We start from the raw sequence: 20,195 nt of genomic DNA, 5'->3' as shown, positions 1-20,195 counted from the left end.
CAAGATCATGAATCTAGTCAGAATTATGTATTGTAAGACAGATGAAAACACATGCAATACTACTTAGCACAGAAAATCCTGAGCAAATTAAAAGAGGACAGTGACACAATGCCTTGTTAAAGTCATGTAAGTTCCAGGGGGGCAGTACCGACAGAACTGTGGTATTTCGTTTTAGCTGATTTTGTGCACCGAAAGCAGAAGAGAGCGACTCTGTCCTATCTCCAAGACCTGAGCTACAGTTAATTGCACGGTGCTGCCAGGTAGACCTACTTGTTTCTTTAAAATTCTCTGCACTCTTCAACAGAGGATTCCTTTTGCAACATCAGCTGATGGCCACTGCCTCAGGCCATGCATAAGGGTCAGAATATCTACAGAGCTACAAACTCAGTTTGAACCTTGACACACACATCTTGCCACCCCTTTTCATGTGGTATGAACTATCATCCTGTCACAGGCATTACATTTCAAACAGACACTCATTTATGAAGTACAAAAGGCTGAGTTAGCCTAAAGCATTTCCAAACCTCAAACACAAAACTGGAATCTGCAAGCAAATATATTCATCGAAGTCTTGTTAATGTCTATAGCACTCATGGCACCCAGGTGACATATGTCAGGATGATCCCATACTGTCCACTGTTCCTGGGATGCCCACCAGCCCTCACCTCCCTGGGGACTCCCTCTGTAGGGGAGTAGGAGTCCCTGGGGACTACCTGTCTGTAGGCTGGTAGTCACTGAGGCCCCACGTCTACCATTAAGAAAAGCAAGACATTAATATACACCTTGCTCATTTCAAAACTCTGTCCTGCCAACTTTACCTCTGCTGTAGCCAATTTCTGATGTTTCAGAAATCTGATCAGTTGTGTAAGACAGGAAATGTACTTTTGACATGCTGAGGATAAATTTGTATTGCATTTGATTATGGAATACAGCTATAACTACTGTCCAAAAGCAGTGTTATTAGTATTTTAAATTAAATGTTGCTAATCCTTTTCTTTCCAAGGGCCAGGAAGGAAGAAGACAGACTCCGAGGTCAAAAAGAGATCAATGCATTCATTAAATCTGACTCACTGATGTAGCAGATGTACCAGGTGTCTATGCTTTTTAAAGATTTATGAGCTTTTGAAGCAATTTCAAGTCCTCAGCTTTACAAGACTCTGTCTACTGTTTTCACCAGTAAGATCTTCCAATGTTTTATTGTTCTCATTACGAGGACATTCCACTCAAGATTAAATATTTCTCAGATTTAAATTTTTGGCTGCTATCTCTTGATGTATGTTGGTCAGCAAAACTGAGAGACCATCACTATCTTTTCAATATTCTTTAGTGAATGATCACATTCCTTCTCCATTTTTTCTTTGGCAAACTGAGTTCATAGAGATACTTAGCATTCATATGACAAGGCCTGCTCTTCCACTCCCCCATGCTTTTAGTGGATTTCTTTGATTTTCTTCCAGTATTTCAATACAATTCTTAACCACCGAGAACCAGATCTGTGAACAACATTCTAATAGCAGTACCACCAGCGTTATTTGCTTTCTGCTTGTATTTGACCATTCTTTAGCAGTCAAGGACTGTATTAGTTCCTTTTACCAGTGTCACGCTGACAGTCTATAGTCAGACATTAGCTAGGATAATCCCAGTCACTTACATTAGAGACAGAAAGTTCTCCCACCCCAAAATGAACTGCCTGGCATATAACCAGTCAATTCAGTAATAGCAATTCCGTAATAGTAATCACGTGTATTATTTGTTAGTCAAAAATCTTTGTGTCATCTTCAAAATTCATCAATAAAAATGGGTTTTTATGAGATTTTCCATAGAGGTCTGAAGAAGAGGTATAGCTACTTCTTTACCTGCTTCATCTTCCTAGAAAGGAATTATCCACATTCAGGTCAAGAATTTCAGTGCCCCATACATTGTAAAAGTATATTGGATTTTACTGTAAGTGTTTTTTGCAAGTTTTCATACTGAATTAGATTAAAAATTATAGGCAGAGTTAAAATGCACCTTGAGAATTTATTATACAATAGGAGTCAACAATATACTTCAAATTTAGCTTTTCCTTTTACCATTTTAACAGTATTTTCAGATCAGAAAATGATACGAGTCAATGCATGATCCTGTAGGACAAAAACCTACACTATTCTTTTCAAGGTCTCAAATCACAAACTCTTTTAGTCTAGCATTTGTGTTTCTTACTAGCACCAGACACCTCCTTACCACCATGCTCACCCAACACCAAGATTTTGAAAACATCATTATCTGTTTCTCAGCCCTACAGAAGTTCACAACCAGGATACTAGACTTCAAGGGAAGAAGAGCAAACCAGAAGCGGTATATGAACAATGATGTTTTAAACATTTTGAGAAACGCTCACCGGTTGGGATTTTTTCCCCCACATAAACACATACTGACATGTAAAATCAACTGAGGAGACTCTTCTTCCTTCCCAGCATCTGTTACTGGAAGAGGTAGTCCTCTAGTACTTGTATCACGTATTTTTATTTGCAAAAATGTTTCTGCAGCAAAATATCGTACCAGTCATTTCTATTCATAGAACCTGTTACCAGCATCCATTATTAAAGTCGGTATTTCTTAGATGCTTACAATTCATGCAGAAAGCAGGACATCTGGATGATAAAGCAAATATCCATTTACAGAAGAAAAATATTAGCTCTGAAAATAAAAACCTTACAAAGTATAATTCAAGGATAAATACAATTACAAATCTTTGGAGAATAAAAACAGTATCAACTAAGCAAACATACTAAACAGTTATTTTATCTTCACATACTTAAGTGATTTAAAACATACAACTTATTTAATATGACATAATCGTTCTTCTAAAATGACTAACATCATTTAATTAATTCTTGAGAATGAAAGTATGTATTTACCTAGTAATACAAATATGATTAAATACATTCCGATGATTAGTGAAATCTAAAAAACAATAATTATTTGGCATGCATAAGGAAGGAGGGTACCAAAAGAGACTTATTCTGTTGTGGACTGTACAGAAACTGCTTGAAGTTTTTGTTGAATTCAACCTTATCTGAGATCCAAAATTAGAAGCAGATGTCAGCAGAATAAAAATGTAATTATTCAAATAGAATAAAGAAGACACTTTTTTTCAAGCATTCATTTTAGTTCATATCACTGAGCTTAAATGAGGTCTTAGTAAGTATTTTTATTATTCAAAAAGTGATTGTGTGTGGTCACTTAATAAAATTGATTAATCCTCTGTGATAGGAGTCAGACCAACAATAAAAATTACGTTTTTCTTCTAATGCAGTAGAACAAAATTAAACATTTAGAGTAATCTTACCAGAGCTCTGCATTTCACATCTATCTTTCTTTCTGGTGCTGCAGGTACGCTGTTAATCTTTAAGGAGAACCACACTTTGCAATTTGAAGAACTTCCTCCTATGTTAAAAAGAACAAAATGCCTTACAGATCATCTCATAAGCTGATCAATTCTAGCAGCTTTCAAATCAATGAGAAATTTGGACTTTTAGCAGAAGTGCCAGTCATTGTTCATACTGAGACAAAGCAAACGGTGAACTGAATTAATTGCTGTCAACCAACTGCATTATCTAATCCCTTCTTGTGTGGATTCAAAATAGTAAAAAAATCAATATATACACAAACTGAATGGAAGTAGCACTTTGGCAAATTAGTTTCCCAGACTATCACATTGTTTCAGAATTTTAAATATCATTGATTCGTAACTTTTTCTTCAACAAAGACAATGCTAAAAAATATTCTGAATTAGTTTTTTATTAAAAGCTCGTCCACCATAGATTCAAAACTACAAGTTATTCATTAAACAGATCAGAATTTTCAGTTACATAGAATCCATCCTCCACTACATGTTTGAACATACATTGATTTATACTGCAATGCATTTGTCATTAGGTTTTGAGACACGATGTCCTGAGTTATTGTGATAACAAACAAGTTAGCGTTAAAGAGACCGAGAATGCTCAAAGATGGTAAATACATGCATCAAAACATTCACACATCAGTATTATCCTGTAAGATCAGATTCATTATCTGTCTTATGCCAAGCTGTTATCAATGACTAATAAAAGTTTGGCTAGAAAAAACGTTCAATAAACTCTTGTAAACCCACATTTAATTACATGATAAACTGGCGAGAAATCCAGAAGATTCGATTCCGTTTAGTATTTTGTATTATCTAGTCCAAAAACGAGAGACGGGAAATTCCAATGATATGTACAAAAGCTGAAATGCATCAGGGACTCAGTTTGAATTTTGGGGATCATTTATGAAGCCACAGAAGACTATTCATCACACACGTGTATGCTTGTGAAATTAGAAGGATAGATTTTAAATTCTGCTGATGCTGATGATTATGAAACCCTTAAATAATTGGAATTTGTATGAATGTTACAATTAAGCCAGAAACAGGGAAGTGTTTACTACCAGTAACCATGGGAAGCATAGGCAAGCAGATCTTTGACCTGGAGGCAGTCCATATCAGACTGATAGTTTTTTTAGAATTTTATATTATATCAAGCAAAATTAAATCAAAATTAGTTCATCTAATACGACCTTTGGTATATCACAGAACTTAAATTCTGTTCAGTTATATAGAATTGTTGTTGTGCAACTTCAGTCAAGCAATCTGTGTTTTGCTAAAGCATATCTTCCAGATAGACTTTGAGCCTTGATTTGAAGACCCGCTAGCAGTTTGTTCTGGTGGCTAATTACTGGCGTTGGAAGATATTTAAATATGAGTCTAATGTCTGATTTCCATCAGATTTACTTCAACGTCTGGTCAAAAGATCTTGTAATGACTTTCTCTGATAGATTTAAGAGATCTAGCATTAAGTATCTAGCATTTTCCTGTATTTAGAACATAGTCATGATGTTAATAAAATGTTAATAAAATTAGCTCTTCAATCTTGTTCAGATAGGTGAAAGAGATTGAGCCCAAAGTCTCTCATCATAAGGCCTGATCTCCACAACACAAATATTTCATGTGGTAATTTTTTTACAAGTATAAACGGTTGTTCAGCACCTTTTAAAAATGCATACACAAGAACTGCTTGCAGTATTCCTGTTTGTCAGTATATTGTATGAGATGAAAATAAGCTTAATCCTCCTACTCGCACTTCCCTGAACTATACACTAGAGAGCTACATTAGCAGTTCTGTTTTACCACAGCATTAGTCTTGGGAGCTCCTACTGTTTTTCTTTTCTGCTGTGACCCCAGCTCTTCTCAGAGCCACTGCTTTCCTTGTTGCAGTTCCTCATTCTGCATATATGATTTTATTTCTAAACCCTATTTCCAATAAAACTGTGTCTGACTGGCTTTAATTATATTACTTTTTTTTAAATCTTCACTGAATACATCCTGTATTAACTTACCCATTCTTTTGTTCAGGCTAATTTGATATGCATACAATTTACTGGTTTTTAATACCAGCAGAATATTACAGTTTTCCAGTCTCTGGAATAGCCTCAGTATCTTAAGACCCAAAGAAATTAACATCATTGAGGTAAAGACATCTTCTGAATGTCCATTAAAGGATTCTGGCATGCACATGACCCTGAGTTTAATCAATTAAGAAAAGTGAAGAAAATAGTATACAGAAGAGAGATGACTTCTGCAAGAAGGGAGGATCCCCTTACACCAAAACAGAACACGTCACCTGGAACCTGAAATAAAAGTTCTCAGTTAAAGACCAAAAGAAAATCAAAGGGTGCCCATAGCTTGGGACATCATATCCTTCAAGAATGCAATCCAACTGTAGGGAAGGGTACAACAGAAGTCTATAAAATTCAGGTAGGAAACAAGAAAGGAAAATGTCAACAGTAAAGTTCCATTTACACAGGATATGTGATTAAACAGCAGGACAAAGGGCTTTATTAAAGTAAAGCAACACATGCACAAATGAATGTTCTGTACAATTAAGGAAAACAGAAAAGAGCATAAACTGTTATTTAAACAGAAAATTAACAAGGCTGCCTCCCTGTCCCCAAACCTCCAAGAACACCTGTACAAAAAAAACCCTTTGAGTGACAACTTGCTAAAGACTTAAAAAAGCAGTAGTAAAATCTTTTCAAACACATCTGAAGCTGGTAGCCTGCCAAACTCAGAAGGGCTGATAGATGATCAGGGTGGAAAAGGAATGCCCAAGTAAGATAAGGCTGCAGCAGAAAATCTAAATTAATTCTTTGCAGTAGTGTTTGCTATAGTGGAGTTCGGGGGCTTCCTACACCCACCCTAGAGCTTGTTTTGAGGGGAATGGTCAGAGGGACTCTCCCAAATTAAGGTTTCAGGAGGAAAGGTTTTGGAGCAGACTGATAAAGGGGAAAGTAGCAAATCACCTGGGCAAGAGAGTCTCTGCCCAGCAATTCAAAAGGAACTCATGTATGAAAGCCCGATGGTGCAAACCGGCATGTGACCCGTTGCTTAAGTCAACTTCAGGTACAAAGAAATGACAAGGCAGAGAATGTGCTGCCAATTTTTAGACAGATCTCTGGGATAAGCTGAGAGATTACAGATGTGAGTTTGTTTATATATTCCAAAGAAAATTATTAAGAATCACAATAAGGGAGAGAAGCCACAACACACAAAACTATTTGAATTATTTGACAAAGTCAGCAGCTGTGTGAATAAGGGAGATGTGGTTCACATAGTACCCTGGTTTTCCAAACATCTATTTCTAAGATCCCTTTCCAAAGGCTTCTAAGGAAACTAAGCTGCCGAAGAGGGAACGTTAGAAGATGGGATTAAAATACAGAAACCAAAGAACAGGAAGAAATGGCTAGTTCTTGCCATGAAGAGAGATAAAGAATGAAGTGAAAAAGCTTGCTTTTGGTATGAAAAGTCCTTAACCACGTTTTCTCCCTAGGACAGATATTGTAAGTATCATATTCTGTCTCTAACAAACTGATCAACTGGAAGTGTATCTCTAGAGTGCTAGGAGTACTTTCACTTTTTCCCTAATGCACAACCACAAATTTTGTGGAACTGCTTTGTTACTTGTCATTACAATGTTATGCCTTCCAGCAATGAATACATCTATACTGCTACCAAGATATTTTTCCACATAGACTTACAGCCTGCTTTGTTGTCTCTGATCGCAGATTTTTCCTCTGTACTCTTAACTTTCCTGAATCATTTTTCTGTACTTCAGAATTACAGTAATGTAGAAGTTATAATCTACTTGCCTTTTCTCTTCTTGCTTTTTCATATAAATTCATTAACTCTGTTCATACAAATTGCTTAAAAATACTCTAATTCCTGACATATCTCAAAAGCAAAGCTTTCAGGTCAAGTTGCTTTCTGTTTAGTTTTGACTTCAAGTATTTTGAGCTATTAAAACCTTTTTTTTGTAAGGAACTCTGAATTTCTTTTTGGACTTTTTATGCATTTGAATGTTTAGATTCATTTCTCTTTATATTTTCCTCAATTTTGGAAAATCAAATATTTTTTCTGGAGACCCTAAATAAACAACACAGCCTACAGATTACCTTTCTGGAAAACAGCTACCATGTTTGGGAGGGAATATCTTGTATGCATTTTTAAATGATATTACATACATTTAGATACTTTAGATCATATTATTATTTGCATAACACCTTCAACAGGCATTTCCCTAAAAATCGTCAAATACTTTAATCGAAACACTTTTCTTAACACATGGAAAGAACCTGGCAATTCTCTGCTGAAGGAGCATCTTTCCATTTATTTTTGCAGCTGAACTCTTTACCAAACAAACATTCCTGCAAGTATCGTTTGGTATTAAGCCTTGAAGTTGTATAAACTTTGATGTTCTGTCAACTTTTACTCAGTGAAAACATAGCTGAATGGTTGCTTTGCTGCCCACTTGCATTGTTAAAAACATAAAACCTAGGGCTTTGTCCCCACTTAACAGTAAACCTGACACCAAACAGTGACTTTATAGATGAGTCCCACCTCAGGTCTTTATCCATATAATGTATTTGAATGGGCTAGCCCAAAGACAATTTATTTCAAGTACTCTCATTCTCAAGTAATTATAGCCTTATTTTACTCTGAATTTCTTCTCTTCCCAAGGCAACCCACAAGACAGAACCCAGTTCTTACCCTGAGAAATACTCAGAAGTCACTTCCAAAGTTATAAAAATCTACTAAAACTTCAGCTCCCTGAAGAAAATGAACATAAGCAGATTAAATTCACAACAATTGCTCTTGACCTTTTCTTTAGCTGTATCTCCACCTTTCTGTTTCAAACCTGAAGAAGAACCTGCATGGCTGAAAATAGGTCTGGTATTAGAACTTCATCTGCTAACGTATAGAGCAGAAGGTTGGGGGGTTAGGGATTTCTTTTGCTGGTTTTTGCTGGGTTTTTTTAAAGAGTTTTACTTTACCAGATAGTAGATGCTGGGAAAACAAGGCTGAAACGTCACAGGCAATGGAGATAATCTCAATACACTCATGCTGAGACAGAGATGGCTCATTCCCAACTCACAGAACAAGATTATATCCGTCTGTTTCTGTTTTCTGCACACGTTTAAAAAAGAGGCAGAAAAAAGTAAACACACTTCTTTTTTTCTTTACCCCAGAAAATGTTTCTTCTAATACAAAAATGTTCCAAGTTGATGACATTGTTTTGAGATGACTCCTTTTTCTCCACGTAAAACATCTCAATCCAGAATGTGATGTTCTTAGAACTCCATGAACAACTCAAAACAGAGAATACTATTGCAAACACAAGTATAACTCACGCTTACCTATACACCCACTTTTCTAAACTTGCATTGACATTTTTAATGCATTTGAAGTCTATTCTTAGGGCCTGAGCACCGTACTTTGATGTGTTATGAGATAAACCCGGTTTGACTTTAGGTCTGTATCTCTTCTCATCTCACTCTGGGGCTTCAATGACAAATAAAAATCCTTAGCTTGCTTTATGCAACCATCAGGTCATGATCTTGTCAGATCTCATAAAACAAACAAAACAAATTTTAGTCAGTACTTCAGAGGGCAATCACCACTAAGAAGGAGTGATGACAAATCTTCTGAACATAAGAATGCATCTACTTAAATATTTAATCTCCACTATCTTCTCTTTTAGTCTCTCCCTTGGTCAGTAGGCTTTTGCCCTTGCTAGTTAGGGTCAAGCATCTGTCATCAATGGTTAGGGCAAACCAGCATCTTCCATACGTTAGCTACTGCACATTCAATCAGCATCACTATAAAAGAGCTTACTTATTTTTAGTCTTTTAGAACTTTCCCTGATTATTTTGTAAATCTTTTTTTTCATATGGAAGCATTGGAAGCATAGAAAGCTGCGCACTTTCTATTACATGTAGTTACCCTGAATTTGAGGGGGGGGGACAGGATGGACAAAACCAAGACATATTTCTGTATTCATTCCTTAATAACAAGCCAATTTCTTCAATTAATATTTATCTACGGTAATTACATTTCTGAATAGAAAGTTCACTATTTAAAACACAGGACTACTAAATTACAATTTACATGAAAATTGAACTTGAGCCTTCAATAAACTTTTCAGGTGAAAATTTTCACAGGTGCCCTCCAAGTCTCACTCCAGCTTATATCATCTGCTAAAATCATCAGGTTTTGTTCCAGAGAGTTGAACATCCTTTTGTAATCCAGTCAGTCTGGTGTCTTGTCCTACTTCTCTTTATTGATGCAAATAAGCTGTTCCTCCTGTGCGCAATCTCTTCATTTTATTGTGCAATTTTTAAAATGTTATAAGATTCTGCTTAACAAATCAGTGTCGTAAGCCATACACTTTTAATCTTATACTTCGTATCATGTCCTGAAGAGTTATCAGTTGCGAAATCCCCTTCCTTATACTCACAAGATGCTTTTCTCTACTCACTTGGATGAAAATACATTACTACCATACCAGCCACAAACTGAAATTTCTGTTCTCTCTGTCCCCTTTCCTTGTCCTTTCCTTAAAATTACTTTTCATGCTGTGTCTGCTACACCAGCCGTTAAATGTGCTGTCAAGCATCAGCAGTTATATATTGGCTTAAAAATAGAAAAGATTCTTCTCTCCTGATTGGGACACAGGTGCCTATCATTCAGCCGAATTACACATCACTGATGATGAAGAAAGATTTGGCTTGGTCTCCTGAAAACCGTAGACTTCTAGGGTGTTTTGGGGAGAGGTGGATAGGAATACAATGGGGAAATTGGAATTGTACTGCTAAATAAAATTAATTTATTTGAAATACTTTACCCTAATTTTGCAGACTTCTCATATTGGCATCAAAAGTGTGATTATTTAAACAAAAAGCTGAATTAAAGTGGTATTTTCAAATTCAGTGTGCATTCTTTCCACAGCATTTTTACCTAATATTTGCAGAGCTAATATAGCAATAAAAAGAAATAAATTAGATTCCATTCCAGCTTCAAGATGTGTCTTTAGGGGTATGTTTTTTAGCAATAACAGGCAAAGGAATAACACAGCTTGATTTCTTGGTTCTACAAAAAACTTTCCAGGCTGGTAGTTATCTAAATTCTCTTTGAGTGGGTACCCTTAATGCTGTTCTCATAGTATATGACTGTACTTTATATAATGTAAAATCCAAATTAAAAAAGACATTTTGTCTAGTTCCCTACAATATGTAGATATGTAATAGTTTTCAATATGTAAAGAGCTCACCACTGCTAGCACAGGATAAATCAAAATTTAGACTTCATTCTACTCATATGCAAACACAATATCCATGAGTAACCAAACCCCTGTAGAGTCACCTCTGAAGGACAAGAGCTGTTGTTCATGAAAAATGATTAGTTAATAAGTATATGTCGTATTTATTTAGTTTTCCCTTTTTCATTTAGAATAAATAATTTTATAATAAATTATTTGGAACAGACTAGCTATTATGCACATGTGATGATTTATGATCCTTATTTTTCAAGTTTGACTGGCCTTAGCAGTCTAAGAATTACACTAAAAAGACCTACCATTTCTTCTGTAAACTTTTCCTGACAATTTAAGATTCTCCACCACGTTAAATTCACAGTTTTTTCTGTAATTTTTTATACAGAATTTTAATGGAGTACTTCAGACTTACTTACCATAAACCTCAAGGTTTATTCCAGATATAGTTACAATAATCTGTCTAAAGACATACAAACCCTTTACAATAAGGTTTTGGATACTTCTTTTAACAGTGTCTCTAGATAAATCTAATTGGTTCAAATGTCGAAGGTAAAAATTGCAATTTTTCTTTATAAGTAGACCCATCACTCCACTGAAAACTATTTATAAATTAAATCCTATTTTAACTGGCTCTAGATATCTCTCTCCACATTTAGTTTCCAAGTATAGAAAATCTGCACCTAAGTTTTGGGAAAAGCTGTAAAACACTAACACATTAAGAAAATGTTGCAATCCTATTATATTAAAAGCTCAAAATGATGCAAAAAGGCAGACACTAATATTCATTTTTACTATGTGAGGAACAGCTTATCCTTGGAAAGGCAATGCTTCTACACTTTCTTCTTCCAAGGAAGTTATTAATTTAGGATTGTCACCTTTAGGCTCGCGCTCATGAGTTTTCTCACCTAAGGGTTATATTTTTTCAATAAATGTAATCAATACATATAGCTTTTAAAAATGCGTTTGCATTACATGGCAAGATAAACTTTGCTTTCAGCTGCCATTTGATGCACATGAACATATTTGAGTAACCCTAACATTTCAATGAATATTCATTTAATGTATCCCTTACAACATTGCTTGTAAAAATATTTTAATATTCCTCAGACATTAATCTGTTCTTAAGGGATATGATGTTATAATTCGCTTAGAGCAGCTTTCATAGATTTAGAGTGTGCCTTACATTTTGTTTCAAACCTAGGTCATAGAGAGGGCCAGTACTAAAGTGATATTGAGGTTGGCAGATTGCATTAGTTTGTCCACCTAAATCAGAGCTGATGTATGAAAGTGGTGCACTTCAAAGTGCTGCAATTTACAATGAAATTACGATGCTTTCATGTGTAAAAATGTACTTAATATTGAATTAATTCAAAAATTTCAAGTTAATATAATACCCGTAGGCAGGATTGGTGAAGAAGGGCATTCTACCAGAGGGAAATCTACAAGCTAGAGTAGGGTTCCATTTCTTTAGGACTTGTCCTAAACTAGGTAATGACTGTATCTCCAAAGCCTTTTGTCACTTGGGAAAATTTGGAAACAGAAATTATAACAATTTTCTAAAATGTAGAATCAAAACCACATTTTGGCCCTTGGAATGAGCTGTGATCACCAGGAAACAAAGCTCTGAAAAAGCGTCTGATCTCTTATAAGGCAGAATCCCAGAACCTCTCTTTTTTTTCTTCTGCCTTCAAAGCCATCTTTTCAAATGAAGATCTCCACCTTACGGTGGAAACTCAGATACCACTAGCTCATGAATTATATTCCTTTTCCCTAAACTTTCTCCAAAACTGTAAGGAGATGAGAGAATTTTAACACCACAGACAGCTTATTTCAAAGAAATGGATGACTAATGCTGTTGACATCTTCCATTTCGGGGGCTCAGTCTTCCACGCTATTAATATCACCACAGTATGATGTCATAACGTCATTTCTCAGTTAGACACCTTTACTCCATAAAGACACTTTCTCATCTCCATCTCCCAGGTAACAGCTTCAAAAAAATAATCCAGCAGATCTGCTATGTCTATGGGATTTGGAAAAAAGAAAATATCCCTTTAACTCAGAATATTCTTGATGCCTTTCATAAACTGTCAATATCTTAATATGATGACGTCACAGCTCTCCCTTCTCCCTTGAGTTGGGTGATAAAATGTAAATATGGCAAATATGGTTATTCCCCTTCTACAGGGGCTTTTTCCAGTCTTCATTTGTATTATGTTCTGCACTTATCCAGGGCATGTACCTTTCGTGAAATTTAGTCTAGCCTGCTATCAACTATCTATTGACAACACACAGACCTATCTGCTGGTACACATTGGGGCAGAACTCAGGGTCTGATCTGGTTCACATGTTAAATTCTTTTTCTGAGGAAATCATGGCATGGGGAGTAAACTCAGAGCATACATCAGTATGCCATCCAGATACCAAGCACTTGTGACACTAGTAAATATAGATATAACCAAGAGATCAAAAATCGACAATAACACAGGCAATATATTTGGCATTAGACTCCATCTCCCCTCACCTTTTTAAGCTCTGCAGGCAGCATGACACATGTGCACACAAAGTATGCAAAGCTTAAGAAAATTCCAAATGCTGAACAGATATTCAGTATATTTTAGCAACACAAGAGTCAAAAACTCACTGGACTGGATTTCTTGGGGGGGGGGCAGGACGGATATTCTACCATATTAATAGTTGGAGGAATAAATTTTGGAGGAATAAATTCGAAGGACTGCCACAAACCTTACCAAAGTAGGTCCACAATGTCAATTACATTTCTTGACCCTGCCTTCTTTAGTAAGGCTATATAGCCACACACTGAAAAGAACCCCAGACTTGCATCATAAGCCACTGAATACTCGCTGAAGAGGTGGGATGAAATGGACTCTTAGGAGATGAAACAATCTACTACATAAGGAATCTGTCATAAATGAGCCACTGAAAATAAACAGAGCACCTTTGGGGAGCACTGGTAGGTCTGAAGTAGGATGGTCTGTATGTTTGGGAGTGGCCTGCACCTCAGACACATTTGTATTGCATGGCTTTCTCAAAACTCTGCCCTTACAGTATTATTTCCTCTTTTACTGCCTGGCTCTGTTATTCTTAGAGTAGAAGATTAACGTGTCTCAGTTGGTTAACTCAAAATCAGACCATCATCACAAGCAGAAGCTTTATGGTAATTTATGGGAAGATGATACTTTTTCAGTTACTATATAATGGTTTTAGAAGTTTGAATAGCAAGCAAGAGGAACTGGAACTTTTCACTGATTAGAATAAATTTGATATAATTGGAGATTACATAGTGAAGTGATTTGGTTGCTTAGAATACTAACACACTTTTAAAATACCGTTTAACTTCTAACGTGAAGATAAATTATATTTGCTTTAAGAATGTTATTTGATTATTATAATTACCTTTGTTCAAAGACCTGGCAAAGAAAGAAACTGAGGCTAAGTAGAGGAGATACTTAGGATAATCTAGTCTAAGAGTAGAATAAGCACATAATTCCAAAGAGGGAGAGAGACAAGAACAACTCAAGAAGAAAAGTCAAAAAACCCCACAAAGTAGCTGATTGTTTTGCAATGATGAAAAAACTTATGAAAACACAGAAAAACTAGTATAACCAGTATGAATTTCAGAAAACAACTATTGCTAAATAAATCTTTTTCTTTTCTTTTCTTTTTCTTCAGAGAGATTTTTAAGGAAAGACAATGATTACAATCTTCACATGCACAAAACATTGCTACTAAAAGTGATCTCCCTGTCCCTGATGGAAAGAGTAACAAATGGTGGGCTTTAGTACATGTGAAAAGCATCGGGAAAACTTTATAATGGTAAGGGTAGAGAAGAACTAGGACAGATTACCTAGGTCATGCAGTCTTCATTAGTAAATAGCTTGAAAAAACATCCTAGAGAAAAGGCTGTCAAAATCAACAATGGAAAAAGTTCTATCTACCAGGTTATACCTAACTAACACACTCTGTTCCACCAAATGCCTCAACACACCCCCATTCACAGTCATAATCTCTAGCTCACATTAAACTAAATTCTTGGCACTCTGTTAACAAACACAAAGCTAGGATTGCAGTCCTGAGCAGATGCAACCGTGACCATGCTCATGTCAGTCAGTTTCTTAACCCAAAGACCACAAACAAGTTATATACTAACCTTCCCTCCTCCCACTTACTTCATACAACTTTTAAAATTACGCAAATTCTTAAGAGGTTTTTCCAAAAGTCTATTGATTTTTGCCCATTTGCCATATCTGGCTTTATTTCTATTGACAATTTTTTTTTTTTTTTTTAATTTTTGTTTATCTGTGTCTTACCTTTGGAAAAATCCAAAGGTAACTTTGTCTCTGGGCATTGACCTATAAGGTCTCAGATAATGAACAGAAAGATTACTGCTCATTCCTATTATGCTGGCGTATAAAGCTGCTAAGGGTGATCATGGAAAAAGGGGTCCTTAAATTTCCCTGTGGGCTCTCTGGAGGGTTAGGACAATCATCAGTAATATTTAAGGATGCATACAAAAATAATATAAACCATGTAATGAGGAATGGGATGGGAAAGAGAACAGAAGGGAAAGACGTCTTATGTCAGTGTAGTAGAAAAGCCACCAATACTAATCGCTTGAAGAAGTTCCAAAAAAGGATGGAGTAAAATAACCTAGGATTTATTTTTTTTTCTGCATCTTGGCAGAAATAGTATTCACTGGCCAGGTTTAGCATAGCACTGCACATTTTAAGTGGGTATAAACTGTGACTTATGCTAGGAAATCACTTGCCAGGTGAACTGCTTGGGTAAGCTGTGTGACAGACTTTTTAACATGCCTGAAAAAGTAAAAGCCAGTTCAGGAGTCGTGTGCACACAATTACAGTTGATATACCCTTGGCACAGTAGGATAAGTTGTACTCAGATGATTTCCAGTTGTGAAGTTCCTTAAAATGATGCTCAAGTGTTTTCCTGTTCCACGTGAGGATGAATACAAAACGTATAAAATACAGATATTTATACATATACTAATTATATTGCTCCAAAGAGAAAAAACCTAATTGGTCATAGTTGGTTTTTGATTTGTTTTGGTTTTTTTAAATAGGTGATATTGTTATACTACATAAAATACTTTAATAAATTAAGCTTTTTGGCTACCAAGAGCTCTTTGACATATAATATTTAACATCAATGAACTGTAGCCAGAAAAATTCAAATATGAAATCAGTATGATTTTAAAACTAGTAAAAATCTTCATGGTACTGAAACAACATACCAATGTATAATTAATGCCTTTTTGAACTTTTATTTCAGTCAAACACAAGTTATTGAATGAAATATTAAAGTACATTAGCGAAACATAATGTCCTGTGACAGGCAGAAGATCAAACTAGCAGTCAAAAAAAAAGGCAGCAGAAAAGCAGCACGTATTCTTAAATCTCAGAAGTCTGCTCACAAATACGGCACTTATTTATTGTAAAGGTCATTTTAGGAAATCTTCCTTAGTCATTTTAGGAAAACTATGTTTATTTCGCTATACCTCCATAAAATACAAAATTAGTTATATGAAATAGAATCCTGACCACGATGATGAAGTGGGCATATTTTCATTAGATTTTAGCAAAACCTGTTGCAGAGTTGTATGAGCAATTTAGGTTTTCAATAAAATAAGAAATGAGGAAGTCAAATTCCATTAATCTTCAAGTAGAAGAGCTTTACATTCATGTACTTCCACACTAAATAAAACCAACCCTTCATTAATTTCATGGATATTGTCTACGATATTTACAGATGCTGAGCTTTATCAGGTTGTTCTTACTAATTTCTCAATATATTGGTGGACAAATATGGTGTAGATAAGTGATAAATCCAGAGAGTTTAGTGAAACCAATCCTCTAATTCTTTCTAGAATTCAACAATAATTAGTATATATATCACTTGCACTATGAATGAAGAAGCATTCTCCCTAAATAACGCAAGTTTACTTTAATATCTTACCAGGAATGCTAATCGTGTTTTTATAATTCATTCTAATTGTCAAAAACACAAAAGCCTTTGCAAATCCCCCAAAACCCCAGGAATTACTGTTATTGTACTTACTGGACTGCAACTTTTCTATGAGGTTTCTCATTCTTAGGGGCTATATTTTTAAACATGCATGAAATCTGAGTCTGAAATAACACGGACATAAGGGACCATGATGCACTGACAATTGAAAATGACTGGACGGTAATTTACATACGCACATTTCCCATGTTTTATACACACTGTGCACATTTTTTAAAAAAAATTAAAAGTCAGATCTTGCTAGGTTCTGTGTCCTGCTCTTTATTTAGTACTGCATGTATCCATAATAGTGACATACAAAACATTTATGCTAGATGCTTTTTCTTTAGCTGTGTCTGTAAAACATCTGCTTTGTAAAAGGCATGGTTTACTGCAATTACAATGTGACTACGACGTGAAGCCTAAGCAAAAAGTATGATATTTTAAAATACGCATTCTACACTTCAAAACAATGTAATACTAATTGCCATACTGTACAGCAAGTAATACTGAGTTGAAAGCAATATCATACCACTTTCAAAGAGTAATAACAATGTTTATGTGTATTCTAGAAGAGGAACTCTGAATGCAGCCTACATCTTCATATCTAGAAAGAAAAAGTGTATCTTCCTTAAAAAAAGAAGTAAACACCATTCAGTATTACTCGATACAAAAAACAAACAAACAAATAAATCTCCAAATGGTAAAATTAATGCTTTTCAAAGTTTGTTTTCAAGGATAATTTCCAATTTCCAGTATAAATGCAAACATTAATTCTGACAAATGAACATTAATTCAAAACAAATGAACTTTGACCTGAAGATTCTAAACATATAGGACACAGGAATCTTTGTAGTACTTGCTGACATTTTTGCCTGTTCATCTCTTCACCTACCTATAGAGAAGTGAGGATCGTTTGAAAGATCCTTGAGATCAGATATACAACATAGCACTTACAAATCATGCTTTTAATAAACCCCACTGTGACACACAGGACATTATAAGGAGTAATAAAGAAAAAATGTTACACATCTCTCCATAAATTTATTGGTAGGAAATCAGGCAAACCAGTTGAAACAGAAGCATGAGAGTGAGATTTCTCTAGTCTTCGTGGAAAAATACACGTCAAAAGTTCAGCGGAACAAAATAAATATACCTCAGTGTAAAACAGAAAAGGAAAAAGCAAGGACCTTTCATTACAGATAAACAAGCATGTGCTCAGGACTCAAAATATCTCTCAAAAAATCTCGCCTGAAAAAACCCCACTGCATTTGTCAAGAGAAAAAATATTTGTGGATAGGTAAAGTTACTATAGACAGTCAAACTAATATTTTGTAAACAGAACTATGAAGTCTGACAGATACTTCAAGGTAAAGGAAAAGGATGTGCCAGTTCACTGCAAATCAGTTCAAATTTTGGATGTGAACTGGTGTGATATTTAACAGACAGATAATGACACCACAAAGTATCTTCTAAAGTATTTCCTCAGCTCACAGAAAAGCAAAGTGACCACTAGCCAGATACATTGTAGTATCTGACATCTCATTTACCTATTGACTGATTGTTGCCGCATAATCTCTAATACATATATACAAACTACCTAAATATAAAATTTAACACATTTGTTGATGCACACATCCTATGCAAACCATTGTGTGGTTTGAACTTACAATCAGTGGCATATTAGCAAATGTAAATATTGCAATAATATAAATGAAATATTTTTTTGTGCACAAAAGAAGTAAAAACTGGAGATAATAGCACTATTCCAATCCTTTCTGCTAATATTATAATAGCATTCAAATTATTTTTGCATATTTATACTACTATGATTTCATTAAGGTATATTAAATGAACAATCACCAGAATTCATACTGTAAATTTAATTTGACACTTCACAATGCTGTTTGCATTTTTATCTCCTCTTAAGCACAAACAGCAGGGCAAACTGGAGATAATAGCACTATTCCAATCCTTTCTGCTAATATTATAATAGCATTCAAATTATTTTTGCATATTTATACTACTATGATTTCATTAAGGTATATTAAATGAACAATCACCAGAATTCATACTGTAAATTTAATTTGACACTTCACAATGCTGTTTGCATTTTTATCTCCTCTTAAGTACAGACAGCAGGGCTCACAAATTAAAAAGACATAGAATCTTGAGTTTTTGCAATACCAGCAGCAAATGAGATTTAGGACAAGAGTTAATAAGGGGGAAAGTAAAAGGTTATTAATTTAGCTTACTTGTTTCCATTTTAAAACTCATTGACATTTGCTAATATCTTTGCTAAACTAACTTTCCAATTGAAAATTGTCCAAGCCAGTTGTCTTCCCTGGGTTGCTTTTCTGGAATTTTCTAGCCAAAGGAATCCAGTAACATCTACTCTAAGAAAATACACATTTTTCTTACAGTAACAGTTTTTAGATATTTTGCTGAGAAGCTGTAGCACATCATTTAGAGCAGGGAATGACATTTTTTGAAGGAGTCACCTTACATATAGCAACATGTTTTTTACTCTTTCTGTGAAAATCCACTCAAATTTTGCAAAGTTTATCATCTCTGAAAATTATTTTGTTGTGTGTATATATATACAAGAGAGGTTTACCAGTGTCTGATGCTTAAACAATCTGGAAACCCAGTCTGCACCTAACATGTCCTAGCCACTCAATTCCCACGTCAACCAGATTTGCACATGACTACAGCAGCAGCTTTGAAAACCTGGAAGAGTTATACTTGACAAATGAAATAAAATGCATGTTCAAGAACTAGCATAACTTAACAGTGTCACACATGGCTTTTTCTATTTGCTAGAAAAAGTACTCCTCACTTAGTGGGTCACATTAGTAGCTTTCTTACAAATACTTAACACTGTTTTGGAGGGAATTAATACAAATACCCCAATTTTAAGAAATGTGGATAATCAGCCTTTCAAAGCCTTTCTTCCGTAAGAAATAGCATGTACAGTTTTTCCTTAGTTTAAAAATTTGGCATCCTAGATTACTTTCACTTAGAATAAGGGAAACTGCATGTAATCCAAGAGCACCACAAAATGCAGGAGTCTCCCAGAGAGATCACAGAATCATAGAATCATTTAGGTTGGAAAAGACCTTTAAGATCATCGAGTCCGACCATAAACCTGACCCTGCCAAGTCCACCACTAAACCATGTCCCTAAGCACCACATCTACATGTCTTTTAAATACCTCCAAGGAAGGTGACTCCACCATTTCCCTGGGCACCCTGTTCCAATGCTTGACAACCCTTTCGGTGAAGAAATTTTTCCTCATGTCCAAGTTAAACCTCCCCTGGCGCAACTTGAGGCCATTTCCTCTCGTCCTATCGCTTGTTACTTGGGAAAAGAGGCAACACCCACCTCGCTACAACCTCCTTTGGCAGTTGTATAGAGAGCGATGAGGTCTCCCCTCAGCCTCCTTTTCTCCAGGCTAAACAGTCCCAGTTCCCTCAGCCGCTC

General features: G+C 35.3%; 1 protein-coding gene across 1 annotated transcript in view; it reads right to left on the bottom strand.

Annotated features, from left to right (window-relative positions):
- CFAP47 (cilia and flagella associated protein 47) overlaps positions 1 to 20,195 on the bottom strand; it is a 382,585-nt gene that overhangs the window by 123,101 nt on the left and 239,289 nt on the right. Inside the window, 1 exon segment of the mRNA XM_019473044.1 lies at positions 3,332 to 3,429. Coding sequence (XP_019328589.1) covers positions 3,332 to 3,429 — 98 coding nt within the window.

This window comes from Aptenodytes forsteri, unplaced genomic scaffold, assembly GCF_000699145.1.
Source record: "Aptenodytes forsteri isolate BGI_AS27 unplaced genomic scaffold, ASM69914v1 Scaffold2, whole genome shotgun sequence".
Taxonomy (NCBI): domain Eukaryota; kingdom Metazoa; phylum Chordata; class Aves; order Sphenisciformes; family Spheniscidae; genus Aptenodytes; species Aptenodytes forsteri.
Note: the sequence above shows the minus strand (reverse complement) of the source record. Positions and strands in the feature narration are given on the sequence as shown.